We start from the raw sequence: 21,674 nt of genomic DNA on the forward strand, positions 1-21,674 counted from the left end.
AAAATAAAATATAGATAATCCAACAAATTGTAGCTTTCAACTGTAGTTTGCCAGCCTGTGCCAGGAGAGAGGTTCGTTCGCGACAATCCAGGATTTGTTTACGTTCACCGTCAGCTGGGCCACGCTGGACCAAGTTTAGGACAAGGACAAAATACTAGAAAGGTGAGATATATTTATTTTATTATAATTTAGCCTACTGGAAGTGGGAAAGACACCTGAAACAACCTACAGTACTACACTCTTGCACTCTGTAGACAAGACACTCGACACCACAGATGGACCCACGTACCTCGTAGGAATGCTAGCTACTATGTACCGTCGGCTGCTATGTACCGACTCCTATGTACCACTTCTTTGGCTTATATGTACCATTGAAGGACTGCTATGTACCGGCTCCTGTGTACCACTGCTTTGGCTTGCATGTACCAAACAAGGCTGCTATATACCAACTACCAAGTAGGGAGATAAAAATTAATATTGTAAGAAAAAAAAAACACGTAATATAAAAATAATAAAACTACATTAAAATATAACATAAAAGCATAAAAAAATAAAACTATTGTCAACCAATAAAATAAATAAAATTCAGCATACATTGACTTAATATAGGCTTAGTCCTCAGCTTGATCCATCAGTTCAGCACACAGGTTTAGAAATGCATTGGTTAGTGTGTGTGTGTGTCTCTCTCTCTCTCTCTCTCTCTCTCTCTCTCTCTCTCTCTCTCTCTCTCTCTCTCTCTCTCTCTCTCTCTCTCTCTCTCAGTAGTTGCATGGGTTTTTAAAGGTGTTTTTATGTTCTAGTAACAGATTAACATAATTTCTACATTACTAACAGGAGAAATACACTTTTAAAAGGCTGTAATTGAAATGACATGGTTTGTTAAGGGTGTTTTTACAGTTCTAGTGACAGATCTACAACATTTCTACATTATTAACAGGAGAAACACCCTTGAAAACCCTAGTAATCATCTTTGTGGCCTTGAGAAACAGTCGTGAGGGGAGAGAGAGAGAGAGAGAGAGAGAGAGAGAGAGAGAGAGAGAGAGAGAGAGAGAGAGAGAGAGAGAGAGAGAAGCATTGCAGTTGAGCCTATCCTTAGTTCAGTTCAGTGGGTTTTTTTGGGGTCTTGCTTTTGCAAAGGCACCCCTAAAATTTTTTCTACTGTTGCTGCTCTTTCTGTCTTATTAAACAGACCCTTTTTTTTCCAGAGTGATGTTGTGATATTCTTATATTTATTATATTTATCAAAAGTAAGAGTTCTTCCAATATGTTTGTGTGATAGGGATGTAGTGTTTCTGATGTTTTGTAGTTTTGGGCAATATAGCAGAAAATGTTCCAAGTTTTCTTCATCGTAGTTACATTCAGGATGGCTTGTTTCTTCATTTCTATGTTTACTCCCCCATCCTAACTCCAGGGTATTTGTTCTAGCCTTGAACAGCAAGTCAGATTGTAAGGTGTTATCATAAATTGCTGTCTCCATCTTGATTTCATTTTTATACTTTCTGTGTATAGCTAAACTGTGTTTAGTTTCTAATTCTGCTTCCCGGTATTCAGTGTCCCAATCCTTGTTTGTTGCTTATCTCTTCTTTTCTCATTTCTCTTATTTTATTGACATTTGTATCTATTTCTAACATATATGTCTTAACTGTTTTTATCCATGGATCTTTTGAGGTTTCATTATATCTTCAAAGATTGTTTTTAGTAATGTATTGTTGCCTTGCATAATGTGTCTTATATAGTGGAGTTTGGTCTTCATGTCTCTTGCTGTGTGAGATGATGCTGCTATTTCTCCTCTTATTGCACTGCTTGGAGTATAGATTGGGGCATTCATTACATATCTGTATGCTCAGTTTTCTGCTTTTTGTATTGTATCTATTTCTTTCTTTGTATAGTTTACTACTTCTCTCCCAAACATTATTAAAGGTAGAACAACATGTTTCCAATATGTTGTTCCTATGAGAACTTTATTGCAGCTTCTTGTGATGGATGGTATCATGTTTGCATATCTGTTTGCCTCTTGAATAGTATTTTTCTTATGTTCAAGCAGAAAGTTCCTCGTGTGTTATTTTTGTTCCTAAATACTTTATTTTTTATTTGGTATTTTAACTTAATCATTGTTATTTTACAATCTTTCATTGGTTTTATATCATCAGTATTTATCATGAATGCTGCATCCATGTGTTCTCTTAACTGATATGGTATTATTAATTCATTATTATCTATATTAATTGATATATTGTCATAATAGTTCTTGAGTGTATTTTCATATTCTTGTTTTATATTATTATTCTATATTTCAGGTATGTTATTTCTTTCTTATAAATTTTCTCCCAAAATTCTTTAATCTTCACAGGATACTCACATATTTTCTCTAGTACTCCTTTTTCATCATATAGTATAATATCTTTTTTCTTTTCATTACTTTTACCTGTTAACTTGTTTATGTGCTGCCAGATTCCTCTGTTGTTTTTGTCTGCTTTTATTTCTAAAGTTATTTTTTCTTCATGTTTTGTTATTTAACTTTTTATTTTACCTTTCACTTTCTTTTTGCTTGTAGTATAGTTCCTTATATTTTCCTTTTTCTTCTATAGTTGATGAATTTCATAATTTCTGGTTGAATTTTTTTTTTTTTTTTCTGTTCTTATTTCTTCATTAAACCAAATTGGTTCTATTCTGCTATCTTCACCGTTTAGTTTTGCATTCCCCATTTTCCTTCTTATGGTCATTTTCATTGTTTTATCTGCTTTTCTTTCTTTTATTTTTATTTCTAAATCTGACATTGTGCATTCACTGGTATTCAGCTTTTTTTTTTCTATTTTTTTTATATACTCCTTTGTAGTATGTTCGTCTATTTTCAAGTAATGTGTTTCTTTGTACTTTGCCCCTCCTTAGGTTCCCTGCAATTTTCCATGATAACTAAAATTCACAGTCATTAGTTTGTGATTGGATAGATCATACTCATCACCATTTTCATCTATTCTCATATTATCAAAGTACTTATATAATTCTTTATTTACCAATGCAAAGTCAATAGTACTACACTAATCATCTCTTTGCCATGCCCTCTCTCCTTCACTGTCTATATCACAGTTCAATATATTAAGATTCAGATGTTCTGAAATGTTAAGAACTTGCATACCATTATTATTTATTTTCTGTTTTTCAGTAATCCCAATGTGACTGCTGAAGTCTCTGACAACAATATATTTCCAATGTATATTCATTCCTATTGCTAGGACTTCCTCTTCAGTTAATTTATTTCTTGTGTTATCATTTACAAATATATAGACAATTATTAAAGTAAGTTTTAAAGTGTACACTTCACATTCTACTATATGTAGAGTGGTAAGTAACTCCTGTGCTCGTTTGTGTTTGCTGTGGTAACACGGTGCAGCAGTGAGTGAATTTTTTTGTTCATAATCACATAGTGGGTGTGGAGTGGGGAAAAGGGAAGTGAGGAAGTGAGGATATTATTTGACATATTTGATAACATGTCAACTTTTGTGTGTGTTAGTGTGTGTGTTTGTGGGTGTCGTTGAAGGAGCAGTGACAGGTTGCGCTGGGGAGGGAGAATAGCTGGCTGGCTGGCAGGCTTCTTTTTTATCTATTTTTTTTTTTTTTTATGTAGGACACTGGCCAAGGGCAACAAAAACCCAATAAATAAAAAAATCCCACTGAGATGCCAATCCCATAAAAGGGTCCAAAGCAGTAGTCAAAAATTGAAGGATAAGTGTCTTGAAACCTCCCTCTTGAAGGAATTCAAGTCATAGGAAGGTGGAAGTACAAAAGCAGGCAGCGAGTTCCAGAGTTTACCAGAAAAAGGGATGAATGATTGAAAATATTGGTTAACTCTTGCATTAGAGAGGTGGACAGAATAGGGGTGAGAGAAGGAAGAAAGCCTTGTGCAGCAAGGCTGCGGGAGGAGGGGAGGCATGCAGTTAGCAAGATCAGAAGAGCAGTTAGCGTGAAAATAGCAGCAGAAGACAGCTAGGGATGCAACATTGTGGCGATGAAAGAGAAGCTGAAGACAGTCAGTTAGTTAGGCTATTGTGTTTTAGTCAGCACTGGTCAGTCTTGCCCCACATGCTCTGTTAACCAGTGTTTCCGTATTCCCAGCAGCTTCTCCCTGCACCGAGCACCGCCAAGCAGCACCAGAGGGGCACGTGTACGTAAGGTGAGTCCAGCAGTGCCAGCCTCCCCTCAGTCAGCCTTATTGCCTTCACTACAACACCCTCCCTGTAGTGTCTTGTACTTGTTTATTTAGGTTTTATTTATTTATTTATTTTTTTTAGGTATTTTTTGAGGTTGATTTATTTTTAGATTTTGTTTACATCTGAGTCTGGAAATAGTTGGTGATTTAGGGAAATATTGAAAGTTTGTCAATATGTAAACAAGCTGTCAGCTGAGGTAGAGGCAGAGCGTCAGTGTTTTCAGCCATTATTTGCTTCATCTCTCTGTTATTGTAAGCCAAACATGTCACAAGATGGAGCCACATATCTAGCCTTCATATCTGCTGGTCAGGTATGTCCGCCATTGCCTGGTTTTGTTATCATGAAGGAATAATTGAGGTAACATGGTGGCCTGCTCCCCCTACTGAGGTCGCCGCCGAGGGCTGCCATGATGGACTGCTGCCTGTTTCACCTTGTGGGTTCCAATATTTTATATATTTTTTTTAATGACTTTATTTGGCTTGTATAGTAAGATTTTATGGTTTCTAAAAATATTTCATTGCTTTTGAAGTGATTGTCTTGCTTCAGTTAAGTAAATGTGCTGAATTTGCTGTTGTTTTTTTGTCGTAAATAAAGGGTGGTTTATACGGTGATATTTACCCAAACCGATTTTTGGCTTTTTTTATTTGAGGTTTTAATGAAGATTTTATTGCTTCAAAATTTTTTTTATGATATTTGAAGTGTTTTGCGTCCCTGTTGAGTTAAGTATGAGGACTTTGAATAGGCTTATGGTCCCGTTAAAAGTGGTGTTTGTAATTTTTTTTTTTATTTCTCTATTTCACCTTGTAACTAACTTCACAATGCTTGAAAAAATAGTTCAGATTTTTTAAAGTGTTTTTTTTACCAGTGTAAAGTGAAATAAGTGGACTTTTCAGTGTTTTAATGGTCTCAAAGGTTACAACACTTTTTCCATATCTCATATTAATATTTCTTTACAACTACTCAGGCTGGAGATGTTTTGATATTGTGAATATTAATTGAAGTTATCAAGTCAGAATATATAAGACATTCAAGCCTAGCTTCATTTTTTCTAGGGGTCAATTTCAAAATTAAATACGTTACGTACGTAAGCCAGTGGACGGTGGCAGCTTGCCTGTGACGTCATCAAGGACAAGGGACTCGCTCAGCTCCAGTGTCTCGTTGTCATCATTTACCATAATTTCCAGCGTTTTCCAGGTGTTTCCAGCTTTTCCAAACTCAGGCGTGTAGGTAGTAGTAATAGTAGTAGGAGAAAAAAATAGAGAAATGGAGGAGGAGGAGGAGGAGGCATAACAGGTAAATATCAAGAAGACAGTGTTTAGCTATCCCTTCCTGCCCTGCCTTTCTCTGTAATATTTTGTGTGTTTTGGGTGTTTTAAATGTGTTTTGGGTGTGTTTAGGAAGGTTATGGGTTGTTATGAGTCTGTTTTGCGGGTGTTTAGGTGTGTTTAGGATGTACGAGTATATTTGCTGTTATCTGTGTGTTGAGTGAATTTAGGGTGTTTTAAGTATGCCTTAGGATGTTTCTAGATGTATTTTATGTGTTTTTAGTCTTGTGGGATGTTTTGAGTATATTGTGGAGTGTTTTGGTGTGTTTGGGATTATATTGAAGTCTTGTGAATTTGTTTTGGGTTTATTTTGGGTGTTTTAAGTGTTTTGGGTGGGTTCGGGTGTGTGTGTGGTCTTTTGGGTGTACAGTAAAATCCCTCTTATCTGGCATCAACGGGACCACCAACATGCCGGATACTTGAAGCATGCCGGATACTTGAATAGAAGTGAAATTATGTCCACAATCACCACCCTACTCTCACGCATCTTACCATAACAAAGATCAGTTGATCGCCGTGCCGCGCGTCGCCACCCGCGCTGCCACTTCACACTCACCAACACACAATACTACTGTACTAACATTCTCTTTAATACTTTCCTCTTATAAATAAGTTGATGGGTTACAAAAATAAAGTACATATACACTTATTTGCTTTATTCAATATTAGCCAACATGTATAGCATACAATAAAGATATGAAAATGTACGAGTGTTTGTGACACTTTTTCGCTCCCCACACCTCTCATTCAACACCCTCCGGGTCATCAACATCATCAGATTCTGTACTTGTCTGCCCCACTTCTTTTCCCTTACAAGCTACTTTAAAATAGTTTCTAATGTCTCCTTGTTTGCAGCTCCTTCTTCTTTGCAGCAAAAACTCATTCTCAATGCAGTGAAGGGTCATAATATCTCGGGTTGACATGTATGTGCACTGCTCAGCAAACCTGACAAAGCCAGCTATGTGTTTCGCAGCCTGTTCCCAAGTTACTTTAGGCTCATTATCATCATCATCATCATCACTATCATCACTAATTTTCTCTAAATGATCTTCTACTACAGCGTTGATAAGTTCCTCGTCTGTGAGAGTGAATGTTACGGCCTGATTTTCGTCCACGTCCACCCATTCCTGTAACGCTTCATCTGTCACTTTAAGTTGCACATTTCCCCCCATTTCCCTCAGCTCGCTCACCACCGAATTTTTCATGCCACCTACAAACCCTTCACACTCCTCATCATCCTCATCATCACACATCATCAAAGGGTACAATTTGCGCCAACATTGCATCAATGTTTGCCTTTTAACGTCTAGCCAAGCAAGTGAAGCCATGAATATCGCATCCTTAACATTAAACTGTTTTTGGAACTCGGGGATTGTGCCGTTCTCATAATTAATCATAATTTAATCGATTTTATGAGTACACATTGATTTTTTATTGATTTTAAGGCTCGGGAAAAAATGTGCCGGATACTTGAAGCTGCCGGATACTTGAATGCCGGATGAGAGGGATTTTACTGTATTTGAGTGTGTGGTGTGCATTGGGTGCATTTTGGTGTGTTTTGGACATATTCTGTGGTGTGGGATGTTTTTGGTGTGTATGAATGAGTTTTTGGGTGTTTTGGGTGTGCTTTGGATGTTTTGAGTGTTTTTGGTGAGTTTTGTGGATACTTTAGGGTATTGAGAGTGTTTTAAGTGTGTTTTGGATGTTTTGAGTGAGTTTTGTGGGTATTCTAGGGTGTTGTGGGATGTTTTGGATATTTCTAGTATTTTGGTTGTGTTGGGTGAGTTTCGTGGGTATATCAGAGTATTTTGAGTGTTATGGATGTTTTTAGTGTGATTTGGGTATGTTTGGGCGAGTTTTTGGGGTATTTTGAGGTGATGTGGGGTGTTTTGAGTGTATTTCGGATGATTAAAACGTGTTTTGGGTGCATTTGGGTGTATTTGGGTGAGTTTTGAGGATATACAGTAAAATCCCTCTTATCCGGCATTCGAGTATCCGGCAGCTTCAAGTATCCTGCACATTTTTCCCCCGAGCCTTAAAATCAATAAAAAATCAATGTGTACTCATAAAATCAATTAAAATTCCCGCACGAGGCATACTTTGTCCCCTCGCCACCAGAGCGCACTGCTTCGCGTCATCCGCGGCCCACTGCACTGTGTTTACTCAGTGACTCAGTCCCGCATGTGCACTGTTTATCGCCTGACGCCTTCATCATGCCTAAAGTTGTAGAAAAGAGGAAGCGTGTTGTGCTTACACTTAAGCAACTGATCAGATCAGCTGCTGATTAAGATCAGCTGATCTTTGTTATGGTAAGATGCATGAGTGTAGGATGGTGATTGTGGACATAATTTCACTTCTATTCAAGTATCCGGCAATATTCAAGTATCCGGCATGTTGGCGGTCCCGTTGATGCCGGATAAGAGGGATTTTACTGTATTTGTGTGTTATGGGGTGTTTTGAGTGTGTTTTGGATGTTTAAAGTGTGTTTTAGGTATGATTTGGATGAGTTTTGTTAGATTTGAGTGTTTTAAATGTCTTGGGTGTGTTTGGGTGAGTTTTGTTGTATTGAAAGATGTTTTGAGTGTGGTTTTGGTGTGTTTGGGTGAACTTTGTAGGTGTCTTGGTGTGTTTTGAGCATGTTTTGGGGTATTTTGGCCACACGTGCCCCCCAATAACCCAAATAATGTAACTTAAACACCACAACCTCACCAGATCTTACCGTAACATATCCAGGACAGGTCTATTATACCCACAAGGGCTTGCCACACTCTAGACACTGCGCAGGTACCTGTGAAAAGTCTCCCTGCCTCCCCTCCCCTAATGTAACTCTCTCTCTCTCTCCAGGCAAGAGATATGTCTATAAAGTAAAAGAGAATGTGATAGTGTGGGAGAGATTGTGATGGGAATGTGTGAGTGAGAATAAAATAAATAAGTAGTAAATAGATAAAAAAAAGGGGTGTCTATAGCTGTGTTAGCTGGTCACCACCACTCACATTGCACCACTCTCCTCCACTCACTGCCACCACTCTCCTCCACTCATTGCCACCACTTCTCCACTCACTACCACCACTTCACTCCACTCATAGCCACCACTCCACTCCATTTGCACTTCTCTCCTCCACTCACAGCCACCACTCCACTGCTCTCCTCCACTCACTAACATCACTTACCTCCACAGACCAAAACCAGCAGATCTTCTGGGTGGCTTTCAAGACTCCAGCTTGACCTTCAAGACACTCAAGCACACCAGGATCTTCCTCCAGGAGACAGGACAACTCACCAGAATCTGACCAGCTAACCTAACCTTTAGGGGACTAGAGGTTGTGGCACTATAGCCTATATGACCCCATTAAATCCCCAATAAGAATAAGAACAAAGTGAAAAACTATTACCACCAAGATTCTATACTATTTCCACTGAAAGGATGTTTCAGCCACGGCCATGTGGGTGTAAGGGCCAGAGGACATGTTTGCTGTGTGAGAAAGAGATGGGAGAGCAAGTGATGTCCTCCTGGGTCACGCATACCCAGAAGGTAACATAACCACAACATGCTACTTGGCTGAGAGAGAGAGAGAGAGAGAGAGAGAGAGAGAGAGAGAGAGAGAGAGAGAGAGAGAGAGAGAGAGAGAGAGATTCAACTCAATGCTTAAATCTGTTCTGTTAAAAAAATAAATAAAATAATAATAATAAATTCACAAAATATGAATTGTGCTTACAGTCATATTGTTTGTTCCAGGAACATGCTCTTGTTTACTGTCCTGAGTGTGATCTGGCCTGGCCTGGCTGGGATACCAACTCCTGGAAGTGTCACCCCAATCACCAGGGAGAAGGAAGAGTGTGGGTTGATACACAACTTAGGGGACATTCTGTCAGAACAATATTGTCTTTTCAGCCATAGATAAAAGTGTTAAATCATTAATTTTATAACTTTTCATTTCTTTCACTCATTTTCTGTTCTCTATGGATAATTTTATTTTTTTCTGCTGTCTTTAACTCTTGCTAAATTAGCTCTTTGAAGTTAGATTTTTCATACTGGCTATACAGGATGTAACGTGAGTTTCTGCAAATACTGAAAGAGGTGAAAGAACGTGTAATTCTAATTAGAAAATGTTCTATACACAGATGCATTTTAAGGCTTTGTTTACCTGTCAGAGGAGTTGAAAATGTAAGGGTGTACTATGCATGTAGCTGTGGTGATGGACAGACAGTTGCATTGTCGCAGCCTCAGAGGTGCCACTTGCTCAAATTACAAATGGTTTTATCGTATTTTTTGCAGGCTGTGGAATATTACAATATCTTGTAACAAGACAAACAGTATTAAAAAGCATGTAATTTACTGATAAGCATTACATGACAACATTATTGCATTATTGATTAAAAGTACTCCTATAAAATTCTACGTGGCATCATCAAAGTGAGGGAGGACGGGGGAGCAAGTCTGAGCGACCTTGAAAACAGAAGAGTGATGATGCTGCATGGCATTTTACAGGAGTACTTTTAATCACCACAGTAATGTTCTCGTGTAATGCTTATCGGTAAATTACATGCTTTTCAACACCATTTGTCTTGTTATGAGATACTGTAATATTCCACAGCCTGGAAAAAAATACAATAAAAGCATTTGTAATTTGAGCATGTGGCACCTCTGAGGCTGCGACATTGCAACTGTCTGTCCATCATCTCAGCTACACACATAGTACACCCTTACATTTTCTACTTCTCTGACAGGTAAACAAACCCTGAAAATGCATATGTGTATAGAACATTTTCTATTTAGAATTGCACGTTCTTTCACCTCTTTCAGTATTTGCAGAAACTTGTGTTACACAATTTCCTTCTCCCTCCCAAATCCTGCTCATACAAAATAATCTCAGGTTTCCAGGAGTGAAAATAATTCAGAACTTTATATCTGAGGAAGAAGAAAGAACACTCATGGATTCCATTGATGAGGTGCCTTGGGATTTGTCTCAGAGTGGCAGAAGGAAACAAGTGAGTGAAAGTGTTACTCATTTGCACAGATTACTTCAGCTTAAAAAATGCAGTCTTCTGTGATCTGTTTAGCTTGTTCTGTAAATAACATCATAATGGAACTTTCATTTCGCCCCTTTTGTGAATCAGTCATCATGGTGCATCTCTAATAATAGTACCGGAGAAAATCATGATCAGTGACACTTTTATCCTGCATAAAAGTAATTAGAGCATGTTTAAAACTTTGCCCAAATCTCAAATTTTTGTTAATTTCATTTAGTGAAAATAGGTTGTATATTTATAAATTTTTGTCCCTTCTAGAATTATGGACCAAAATGTAACTTCAAAAAGAGACGTGTAAGGTGTGACACCTTCTCAGGCTACCCAGCCTTCACCAAGTACATACAGGACCGCTTTGCCATGGTTGATATCCTCCGCAATTTCCAGACAGTGGAGCAGTGTTCCCTTGAGTACTCTCCAGAGAGAGGTGCATCCATTGACCCACATATTGATGATTGCTGGATATGGGGTGAGAGGATACCAACACTCAGTCTGCTACTTGACTCTACTCTCACCTTAAGAAAATTTAACGGCCCTGAAACAAAATATAATTTAGTGGACCGCAAAACCTACCCTTCACAAGTGGAAGATGGTAGGGTTAAGGGAGATGGCACATTAGGTGAAGAGTATGCCAAACTCCAAACACAGACTGGTGATATCCAAGCAGGTGACAATGCTGAGGAAAAATACTCAAGCTTGATGTCACAACCAACAGGGTGCTCAATGCCAGATGTGGTGCGTGTACCCATGCCTCGACGCTCCTTGTTGGTGCTGTATGGGCCACCTCGATACGACTGGGAACATGGGATACTGAGAGAGGACATTCCTTCCAGGAGGGTGTGCATCACATACAGAGAATTAACACCCACCTATCTCCCTTGTGGCCCAAAAGCTAAAGTGGGTGAGGCTATCCTGCAGGCAGGGAAAGTGTTCTGGGACCACCACAGTTATTACTCACTGGATCAGGAAGGTACTGTTGAAACGTGACCAAAGTGACACCTCCATAGAACAGTGAGAGGAACTTATGTAAATGTCATGCTACCACTTGCTCACGTTTTAATCATGAACTTCATTTTTATAAAACTAGAACAATATGAAATGTTCTGGTAAATCATTTTTTTATTGATAAATTACTTTATATATATATATATATATATATATATATATATATATATATATATATATATATATATATATATATATATATATATGGAGAGAGAGAGGGGGGGGATAATTTTATTAGTTCACATGGCTGTGTTAAATCCTGTTCTATGTATGACTGTGTTTATTGCAATTAGTAATCTTTGTTTTTTTCCAGTCACATCACTTATGATGTATCATGAATGGAAAGTCTTGTACGCATTTATTATATTACAGATGGAGTGAAAAGGTGAAATGTGTCCCTTATCACAAGATAATAATTATACTCTTTTTCCAAAATTAATATATAATTTTAATGCATCCACCTAATATCATTCGCTACATTTGCAAACATTATATAAATCATAATGTACATCTCAACAACCTCCATAAAAATAAACAAATCTTCCCTAAAGATGCCCTTACTGTACACCTTCTGTATCATAAGCTATGAAACTTGCAAACTTTTTATAGCCTGATATCTAACTTTCCTTTCTCTATCTGCCCTTGAGCTTCATGCTTTTAACTCACTCTGCAGTGGAATACAAAGGGATAGAGCTAATACACTTCACCACTATGGGAATATTCAATCAGCTGGAAGGCATCAGTTAAGCTAAGAGAGGCAGAAAAACAGGCAGAGGGAAAAGTCATCCTTACACAGGGAATCAAAAGGAGCCAAGGAGAAGCTTTTGCCACATACAAAGTGCAGGTTATCATGAGGCTTCACTGTTTTGTTTTTTTTTTCTCAGTATATTCAATATTACATTGTTTAAAAATCTGAGGGTAATTTCTGGAAAGCATAAAGAACAGTTAATGAAATATTTACCACTATATGCTGGTAAACATCACTGCTTTAAGCCTCTTTAATATGTTTTTTTTATACATTACTACAATGACCATGTACACAATCTGTATTCATGGTTTACATCCATTTCACTTATGCAATGCAAAGTAGATATGGTCATAATATTTATTTTGTTCAATTGGGATTCACGTTAACATAAGATGGTGATGAATACTAATGGAGATCTGTGATGTAAGCTTAGTTTTCTTTCATCCTTTCTTCCTTTTAGTCACATTCCTGTATGAAACAGACCTGTTTTATCAGAATACCAAAATATTCTTTCTTCACTAAAGTCTTTCAGATTTCTGTTCAATTAAGCATCTCTGCTAACATTCAATATTCAACAATTTATTGATCAATATTTGTGAATAACAATCACTCTTGTTCCGATTCTAGTTATCTGAATTCCTCCCACATGCATGTAGTACAATTAAAGAACCATGGCCAGCCAGCCTGCAATCAGCAACATTCCTCCGTAGGGTGTGTACTGTCTGATGTTCTTGGATCCCGTCAGTGCATAAAAGTAGCAAGTGCCACAGAAAATAGCTGTCCCAGTGAATATAAGTGTGCCAGCCTGGAAACAAAGATTATATTTGCTAAGAGTTCCATCTTAATAATTCTAGAGCACAGTGATTTAAATATGAAATAGCAAAATCTCTGCATGCAAAGTTAGTACAGTAAGATCCCTCTTATCCAGCATCAACGGGACCGCCGACATGCCAGATACTTGAATAGAAGTGAAATTATGTCCACAATCACCACCCTACACTCACGCATCTTACCATAACAAAGATCAGCTGATCTTAATCAGCAGCTGATCTGATCAGCTGCTTAAGTGTAAGCACAACACGCTTCCTCTTTTCTACAACTTTAGGCATGATCAAGGCGTCAGGCGATAAACAGTGCACACGCAGGACTGAGTCACTGAGTAAACACAGTGCAGTGGGCCGCGGGTGGCGCGAAGCAGTGCGCTCTGGTGGCGAGGGGACAAAGTATGCCTCGCGCGGGAATTTTAATCAATTTTATGAATACACATTGATTTTTTATTGATTTTAAGGCTCGGGGAAAAATGTGCCGGATACTTGAAGCTGCCGGATACTCGAATGCCGGATGAGAGGGATTTTACTGTACCCTAAATATTGAAGGTTTTCTAATGCAGCTAAAGATATGAACAATAACCTTTGGCATATGGTTTGTATAATAGCCACTTCCAGACAAGAGAAAGTTTGTGCAAACATGATGAAAAGGATTTACCAATACCAATCTCGTGCCCACGCTCTTGAATCTTCTGAGTTTTCCACCATCTGGCTACGACTACAGAGTCACTCTCAAACTAAATTTATCTGTGCTGTATACCTCTCACCTAACTCCTCTGACTATAAGAAATTCTTTGACTACTTAACTTCCAAAGTGGAGCACATTCTGACTCTCTTCCCTTTTGCAGAGATCTCCATTCTTGGAGACTTCAATGTTCACCACCAGCTTTGGCCTTCCTCTCCCTTCACTGACCATCCTGGTGAACTAGCCTTCAACTTTGCTATCCTCCACGACAAAGAGAAATTGGTGCAACACCCTACTTGTATTCCTGACCGTCTTGGAGATACGCCCAACATTCTTGACCTTTTCCTGACCTCTAATCCTTCTGCTTATTCTGTCACCCATTCTTCTCCGTTGGGCTCCTCCGATCACAATCTCATCTCTGTATCTTGTCCTATCGCTCCAATCACTCCTCAAGATCCCCCTAAGCAAAGGTGCCTCTGGCATTCTGCCTCTGGTAGTTGGGGGGACCTGAGGAGGTATTTTGCTGATTTTCCTTGGAATGACTACTGCTTCCGTGTCAGAGACCCATCTTTGTGTGCTGAGCGCGTAACAGTGGTGATAATGTCTGGCACGGAAGCGTACATTCCTCACTCTTTTTCTCGACCTAAACCTTCCAAACCTTGGTTTAACACAGCTTGTTCTTGTGCTATACATGATAGAGAGGTGGCCCACAAAAGGTACTTAAGCCTTCCATCACCAGAATCTCATGCACTTTATATTTCTGCCCGGAACCATGCCAAGTCTGTTCTCCAACTAGCCAAAAACTCCTTCATTAACAGAGTGTCAAAACCTTTCAAGATCTAACTCCCCTTGTGACTTCTGGCACCTAGCCAAAAATATCTCCAATAACTTTGCTTCTCCTTTTCCTCCTTTATTTCAACCAGATGGCACCACTGCTATCACATCTATTTCTAAAGCTGAACTCTGCTCAAACCTTTGCTAAAAACTCTACCTTGGATGATTCTGGGCTTGTTCCTCCCTCTCCTCCACCCTCTGACTACTTCATGCTACCTATTAAAATTCTTCGCAATGATGTTTTCCATGCCCTGGCTGGCCTAAACCCTCGGAAGGCTTATGGACCCGATGGGGTCCCTCCTATTGTTCTCCGAAACTGTGCCTCTGTGCTTGCACCTTATCTAGTCAAACTCTTTCAGCTCTGTCTGTCAACATCCACCTTTCCTTCTTGCTGGAAGTTTGCCTACATTCAGCCTGTTCCTAAAAAGGGTGACCGTTCTAATCCCTCAAACTACCGTCCTATTGCTTTAATTTCCTACCTATCTAAAGTTTTTTAATCTATCCTCAACAGGAAGATTCTTAAACATCTATCACTTCACAACCTTCTATCTGATCGCCAGTATGGGTTCCGTCAAGGCCGCTCTACTGGCGATCTTCTGGCTTTCCTTACTGAGTCTTGGTCGTCCTCTTTTAGAGATTTTGGTGAAACATTTGCTGTTGCCTTGGACATATCAAAAGCTTTTGATAGAGTCTGGCACAAAGCTTTGATTTCCAAACTACCCTCCTATGGCTTCTATCCTTCTCTCTGTAACTTCATCTCAAGTTTCCTTTCTGACCGTTCTACTGCTGCTGTGGTAGATGGTCACTGTTCTTCTCCTAAATCTATCAACAGTGGTGTTCCTCAGGGTTCTGTCCTGTCACCCACTCTCTTCTTATTATTCATTAATGATCTTCTAAACCAAACTTCTTGTCCTATCCATTCCTACGCTGATGATACCACCCTGCACTTTTCCACGTCTTTTCATAGACGTCCAACCTTTCAGGAAGTAAACATTTCACGAAGGGAAGCCACAGAACCCTTGACTTCTGATCTTTCTAAAATTTCTGATTGGGGCAGAGCAAACTTGGTATTGTTCAATACCTCAAAAACTCAATTCCTCCATCTATCAACTCAACACAACCTTCCAGACAACTATCCCCTCTTCTTCAATGACACTCAACTGTCCCCCTCTTCTACACTGAACATCCTCAGTCTGTCCTTTACTTATAATCTGAACTGGAAACTTCACATCTCATCGCTAGCTAAAACAGCTTCTATGAAGTCAGGCATTCTGAGACGTCTCCGCCAGTTTTTCTCACCCCCCCAGCTGCTAACTGTACAAGGGCCTTATCCATCCATGTATGGAGTATGCTTCACATGTCTGGGGGGGTTTCACTCATACTGCTCTTCTAGACAGGGTGCAATCAAAAGCTTTTCATCTCATCAACTCCTCTCCTCTAACTGACTGTCTTCAGCCTCTCTCTCATCGCCGCAATGTTGCATCTCTAGCTGTCTTCCACCGCTATTTTCATGCTAACTGCTCTTCTGATCTTGCTAACTGCATGCCTCCCCTCCTCTCGCAGCCTCGCTGCACAAGACTTTCTTCTTTCTTTCACCCCTATTCTGTCCACCTCTCTAACGCAAGAGTTAACCAGTATTCTCTATCATTCATCCCTTTCTCTGGTAAACTCTGGAACTCCCTGCCTGCTTCTGTATTTCCACCTTCCTATGACTTGAATTCCTTCAAGAGGGAGGTTTCAAGACAGTTATCCTTTAAGTTTTGACTACTGCTTTGGACCCTTTTTATGGGACTGGCATTTCAGTGGGCTTTTTTTTTTTTATCGGATTTTTGTTGCCCTTGGTCAGTGTCCCTCCTACATAAAAAAAATAAAATAAATAAATTAAAAAAAAAAAAAAAATATATATATATATATATATATATATATATATATATATATATATATATATATATATATATATATATATATATATATATATATATATATTAATTTCTCTTAATACCATTAGCAAAGCTCTTTCTCTGGGCTTAATCTCTCACCAGTTTGGGTCGTCGGCAGAGAGGTACACCAAGCAGCGCTAGTGTGTGCAAGAAGTGGTATCTGTTGGCTGTCTCATACACTTGCTTCAGCTCCTCAGGGTAATCTCGCCGATAAAACACTGAAAACCAGAGTTAAATGTTCTGTGTAATGCTAGGAGATGCTGCTTTCAATACAAAAAATCTTGAAAATCTTGCAACAAGACAACTATATGCAATGCTTTGAAGTCTAAATTTAATCATAGTTGACTGAGATTTTATAGAAAGCATTTATACAAAATAACTGATAATTCATTTAAACATCTAAAGACTACTTATTAATATACAAAGTTAATATTAATATTGCCTTCAGAAATGGATAGTTAAGACAGCATGCCTTTTTTTCATCATAGAAACAAAAATACAAAGGAGGATGTTTCGTGTTCCCATGCTCCATTCCTTTTAGTTATTTTTAATGACACAGAACAGGAATGTCCTTCCAATCTGGCTGCAAAGTGCAAACCCAAACAATGTTTCCCACCATATCAAAGTTTCCTGATGACACACAAAACAGTTATAAAGATAAGCCCAAAAAACAACAGTGCAAAAAACACTGGTAGTACATACCATGGGCACCATATGCCCCAAGAGCAACAGCTGAGGCGCCTGAGATGCCAGCAAGGCGTACAAACCAGCGTGCATATGAGGGGATGTTAAGCATGTTGACAGGAACTTCAGAAACTTTCTCAGACACCTGCTTTGCAACCTGATGACCACCACTCTGAAATATGCAAATAACATTGAAAGTGACATTTTTCAAGTAATTTTTCCTATACTAGAAAACAAGAAAATAACAATTGACTCATCTTTATGAAAAATTCCCAGGAAATTCTTTTACTCTTTCACCAGTCTCAACATGGCTTTTCCTATACTTTTCATCAGATAGTTCTAATTCTGAGTAATTTGAACCCTCATGTATACCCACTGCAAATTATTTATAATGATGACAGTGATTTTTTGAGATTTATCTGTTCTGGGGAGAAGCAAAATTAGTTCAGTTGGGTTTGGTAAGTTTGGTTAGGTTACATTAGTTTGGTGAGATTAGGTTAGTTTGGCTAGGTTTGATTAGTTTGGTTTGTTAGGTTAGCTTAGTTTGATTTGGTTAGTTTGGTTACATTAAGTTAGTTTGGTTTGGTTAGATTCATTTGGTCAGGTTAGGTTATTTGTTTAGGTGGTGGTGCATGACAGCCAGCTGACAGCCACGGTGAGTGGCTGCTAGTCCTCTTGAGGGGAACATTGCCAGGGAGTGTTACTGCTGTGTTACTTATTTGTGAAGACCAAGATATTTTGTTTTTCTGGTACATTTTCATCTGTTTTGTATTAATCTGCTTTTTGTTTCTATTACAAATCATTAATTTTTAAGGTGGTAGAAAATAAAAACATGATTTGTGGGAAAAACAACTACCTGAAAAAAAAATAGTTTCGTCCAGAATAGAAAGACTGCAGAAAGAGTAAAAAATTTACCTCAGTCTGTCTTCATCTCTTTGAATTATTTCCTAAGTTAGATTGATTCTGGTGGAGACTTATAGAGGTTGAGCCACAAAATAAGACAGCTAATTAATTCCACTGAGGGGAGAAATTGTGGTGGAGTTCCCAGCATTAGTTCATCCTATTAAAAATTTTGCTTTTATGATCAAATCTGCTCAGCTTTTAGAAGAAGCAATCATGAGTCATAGGAAGCAGCACACTGTGCACTCACTGTCAATGCATGATGCCAACACAATCAACCAAATAGCACAATTGTCTGCTAAACAGACAGAGAATGTATTTTGCATTGGCAAGCTGCTTATCCACTGGCTAACAATTAATTGTATTATCTTAGAAATCTGACAACAACCATAAAAATAGACAGAATGTGTATATATATACAAAAACTCAATTCCTCCATATATTAACTTGACACAACCTTTCAGACAACTATCCCCTCTTCTTCAATGACACTCAACTGTCCCCCTCTTTTACACTGAACATCCTCGGTCTGTCCTTTACTTATAATCTGAACTGGAAACTTCACATCTCATCTCTAGCTAAAACAGCTTCTATGAAGTTGCGCGTTCTGAGAAGTCTCCTCCAGTTTTTCTCACCAACCCTAACTCTGTACAAGGACCTTATCCGTCCATGTATGGAGTATGCTTCACATGTCTGGGGGGGTTCCATTCATACTGCTCTTCTAGACAGGGTGGAATCAAAAGCTTTTCATCTCATCAACTCCTCTCCTCTAACTGACTGTCTTCAGCCTCTCTCTCATCGCCGCAATGTTGCATCTCTAGCTGTCTTCTACCGCTATTTTCATGCTAACTGCTCTTCTGATCTTGCTAACTGCATGCCTTCCCTCCTCCCACGGCCTCGCTGCACAAGACTTTCTTCTTTCTCTCACCCCTATTCTGTCCACCTCTCTAACGAAAGAGTTAACCAGTATTCTGTCATTCATCCCTTTCTCTGGTAAACTCTGGAACTCCCTGCCTGCTTCTGTATTTCCACCTTCCTATGACTTGAATTCCTTCAAGAGGGAGGTTTCAAGACACTTATCCTTCAATTTTTGACTACTGCTTTGGACCCTTTTTATGGGACTAGCATTTCAGTGGGCATTTTTCTTTATCAGATTTTTGTTGTCCTTGGTCAGTGTCCCTCCTACATAAAAAAAAAAATAAATAAATAAATAAAAAGAATATATATATATATATATATATATATATATATATATATATATATATATATATATATATATATATATATAAGAAAAATAACAGAATTATCTAATACAGACACCTTGGTGTCCTGAACTCTTGTCCCTACACTCATTCACTGAAGTGTGTGATCATAAACAACCATAAGAATGAATGTCACAAACAAACAATAAACCCATCACTAAATTTGCAGTTTCACCCAATATCCCCAATCTCTACCCACATCCCTCCAACCCCTCCAGCAAGCTTGGGGGCCTGTGGGCAACCAGGGTTTTTTTTTTTAGGGTGGGGGGGCACACACGAGTGATATATAGACTTTGAAAATGTAGGGAAATTTCCCTAGAAGTCAAGGAAATTTCCTAAATGTAGCAAACCAAAAACCTTGAACCCCCACCATTAGTATATTTGAACACAACCAGAAAGCTAAGGTAACCTAACCTAACCTTACCTATCCTATCCTAACCTATCCTAACCTTACCTATCCTAACCTAACCTTACCTAACCTTACCTATCCTAACCTTACCTATCCTAACCTTACCTATCCTAACCTAACCTATCCTAACCTAGGATTCCAGCTAAACACTGAGGTAAATCTTTGAAATTCCGTCCCGACCTTATTATTCGTTTGCGACAAGGTAATATGGGGTTAAAAATGCTCCTAGCAGTGTGATCTAGACCGTGAGACACTTCATACTTACGTGCGGTTTATTGAGGGAAACTGCAATTATACCATCCCATCAATATCTGACTGCTCTTAAGCAAACTACTCCTTATACTCACCTTTACCCCAAAACACCCTAAAGAACTAATGTCAGCTACATGTACCAGCAATATCATATTACCAATCACACACCAATCCTCGTACTCACCCAGTGATGATTACTGCCCCACACCAGGTCCCCGAATCTCTTGGGACACCGGGCCACCTCCCGTGTGACAGGGTTATTCCAGAGCCAGCTGTACCCGTCCCCCACCATCACCTCACCTCCCTGCTCAAGCTGATGCACAGTGGCCTTCTTCACTACCCGAGCACCACGGGCCTCTGACTCAGCGGGCGTGTTATGTATAATGTGTCTTCTCTCAGGCCTCCGCCATTCAGTTGTTATGCAATGACGTGGTTTGCATTAGACGTAAGCGGGTGACGTGATTCCCAGACAGATGATCAGGCCGCACGTCTGCATCCAGCACACACAAGCGCAGCTTCCAACTGTGGTTGTGATGACTGATGACTGGCACTGGGCACACCACTTTATGTTTGCCAAACAGCTGATATCAGAGTAGTGTAGGATTACTTCCAGTCTCAGAAATATATAGATTGGCTTCCTCTGTTGGAACCACCAACTAATAAGAATCTAGAAGCCAACAGCTTCCATCTTGATCTTCTCAAGCAGTTATTAAAATACCGGCATCAAGTATGAGCGGTGGAGGTGTCTTCTTCTTCTTCTTGTGACCTTTATAGCTTATATCACTTGGTAGGTCCGCTGCTCGTCGTCCTCCTCAGCCTGTGGGAGAGACAGAGCAGAACACGGAAGCAACATGGCTCCTAACACCTAACCTTTCTGACGTATTTCTCAGGCTTGCACAAGGAACTTTTTCATCTCTTTTACAATACTTTCCCTTTCTTCCTCGCTCCCATACAATTCCAGCACAGAGAAAATCCTTCTATGAGTTTTCTCCCGTCTAGTCTGCCACTCTCACTATGATTCCCACAATTTCTTTTATAAGTCTACCTCTCTGTCGCTCATATCTACGACACTCCACAATAATGTGTTCTATCGTCTCTTCCCCCTACGGTCTAGTGGTCCTGCTCGTCCCTACTCCTGGCTTTAACCTCCAGTGTTCCTGTCCATGCTTTAACTAATAATCTATTCCCCAGTCTCCTACGTGCCAATGAAGTACCTCTGGTCACTCTCTTCGTATACCATTTTAGCGTAACTTGCTCTCCAAAGAAGCTAAAAAGTCTCTCTTAAGCTTCTTTGTACGCTACGGAGCCGCCCTTTGGTGACGCCCTACGGTGCCGTTTTACAGTGCCGCCCTACGGTGCCGCCCTTTGATGACACATTACGGCGCCGTTTTTTAGCGACGCCTACGGTGTCGTTCTACAGTGCTACTCTACGGTACTTTTACGGTACTGCTACGGTGCCGCTCTATGATACCGCCCTACGGTGACGCCCTACAGTGCCGCCCTACAGTGCTACGTTACGGTGCCATCCTTAGTATCGCCTTACGGTGCCGCTCTTTGGTGACACCCT

General features: G+C 39.4%; 2 protein-coding genes across 4 annotated transcripts; one reads left to right on the top strand and one right to left on the bottom strand.

Annotated features, from left to right (window-relative positions):
* Nucleotides 1-32: 32 nt before the first annotated feature.
* LOC135104309 (alpha-ketoglutarate-dependent dioxygenase alkB homolog 4-like) lies at nucleotides 33-12,544 on the top strand. 3 transcript variants are annotated; one of them, XM_064011564.1, is made up of 6 exons: nucleotides 33-162; nucleotides 4,117-4,171; nucleotides 8,712-9,065; nucleotides 9,270-9,370; nucleotides 10,408-10,522; nucleotides 10,823-12,544. In XM_064011564.1, exons 3-6 carry the CDS (start codon nucleotides 8,958-8,960, stop codon nucleotides 11,546-11,548), a joined length of 1,050 nt encoding a protein of 349 aa, XP_063867634.1. In that variant the 5' UTR covers nucleotides 33-162; nucleotides 4,117-4,171; nucleotides 8,712-8,957; the 3' UTR covers nucleotides 11,549-12,544. The 3 variants fall into 3 exon arrangements, with proteins under 3 accessions (XP_063867634.1, XP_063867636.1, XP_063867637.1); XM_064011566.1 differs by having other exon boundaries at nucleotides 44-162; nucleotides 4,114-4,171; XM_064011567.1 differs by lacking the exon at nucleotides 4,117-4,171 and having other exon boundaries at nucleotides 46-162.
* Nucleotides 11,991-21,001, bottom strand: LOC135104311 (transmembrane protein 256 homolog). The gene is made up of 4 exons (XM_064011571.1): nucleotides 20,292-21,001; nucleotides 17,303-17,456; nucleotides 16,700-16,818; nucleotides 11,991-13,119 (listed from the first exon to the last, which is right to left on the bottom strand). The coding sequence occupies exons 1-4, from the start codon at nucleotides 20,397-20,399 to the stop codon at nucleotides 12,976-12,978; spliced, it is 525 nt and encodes a 174-aa protein (XP_063867641.1). The 5' UTR covers nucleotides 20,400-21,001; the 3' UTR covers nucleotides 11,991-12,975.
* Nucleotides 21,002-21,674: the final 673 nt, after the last annotated feature.

This window comes from Scylla paramamosain, chromosome 10, assembly GCF_035594125.1.
Source record: "Scylla paramamosain isolate STU-SP2022 chromosome 10, ASM3559412v1, whole genome shotgun sequence".
In the NCBI taxonomy this organism is placed as follows: domain Eukaryota; kingdom Metazoa; phylum Arthropoda; class Malacostraca; order Decapoda; family Portunidae; genus Scylla; species Scylla paramamosain.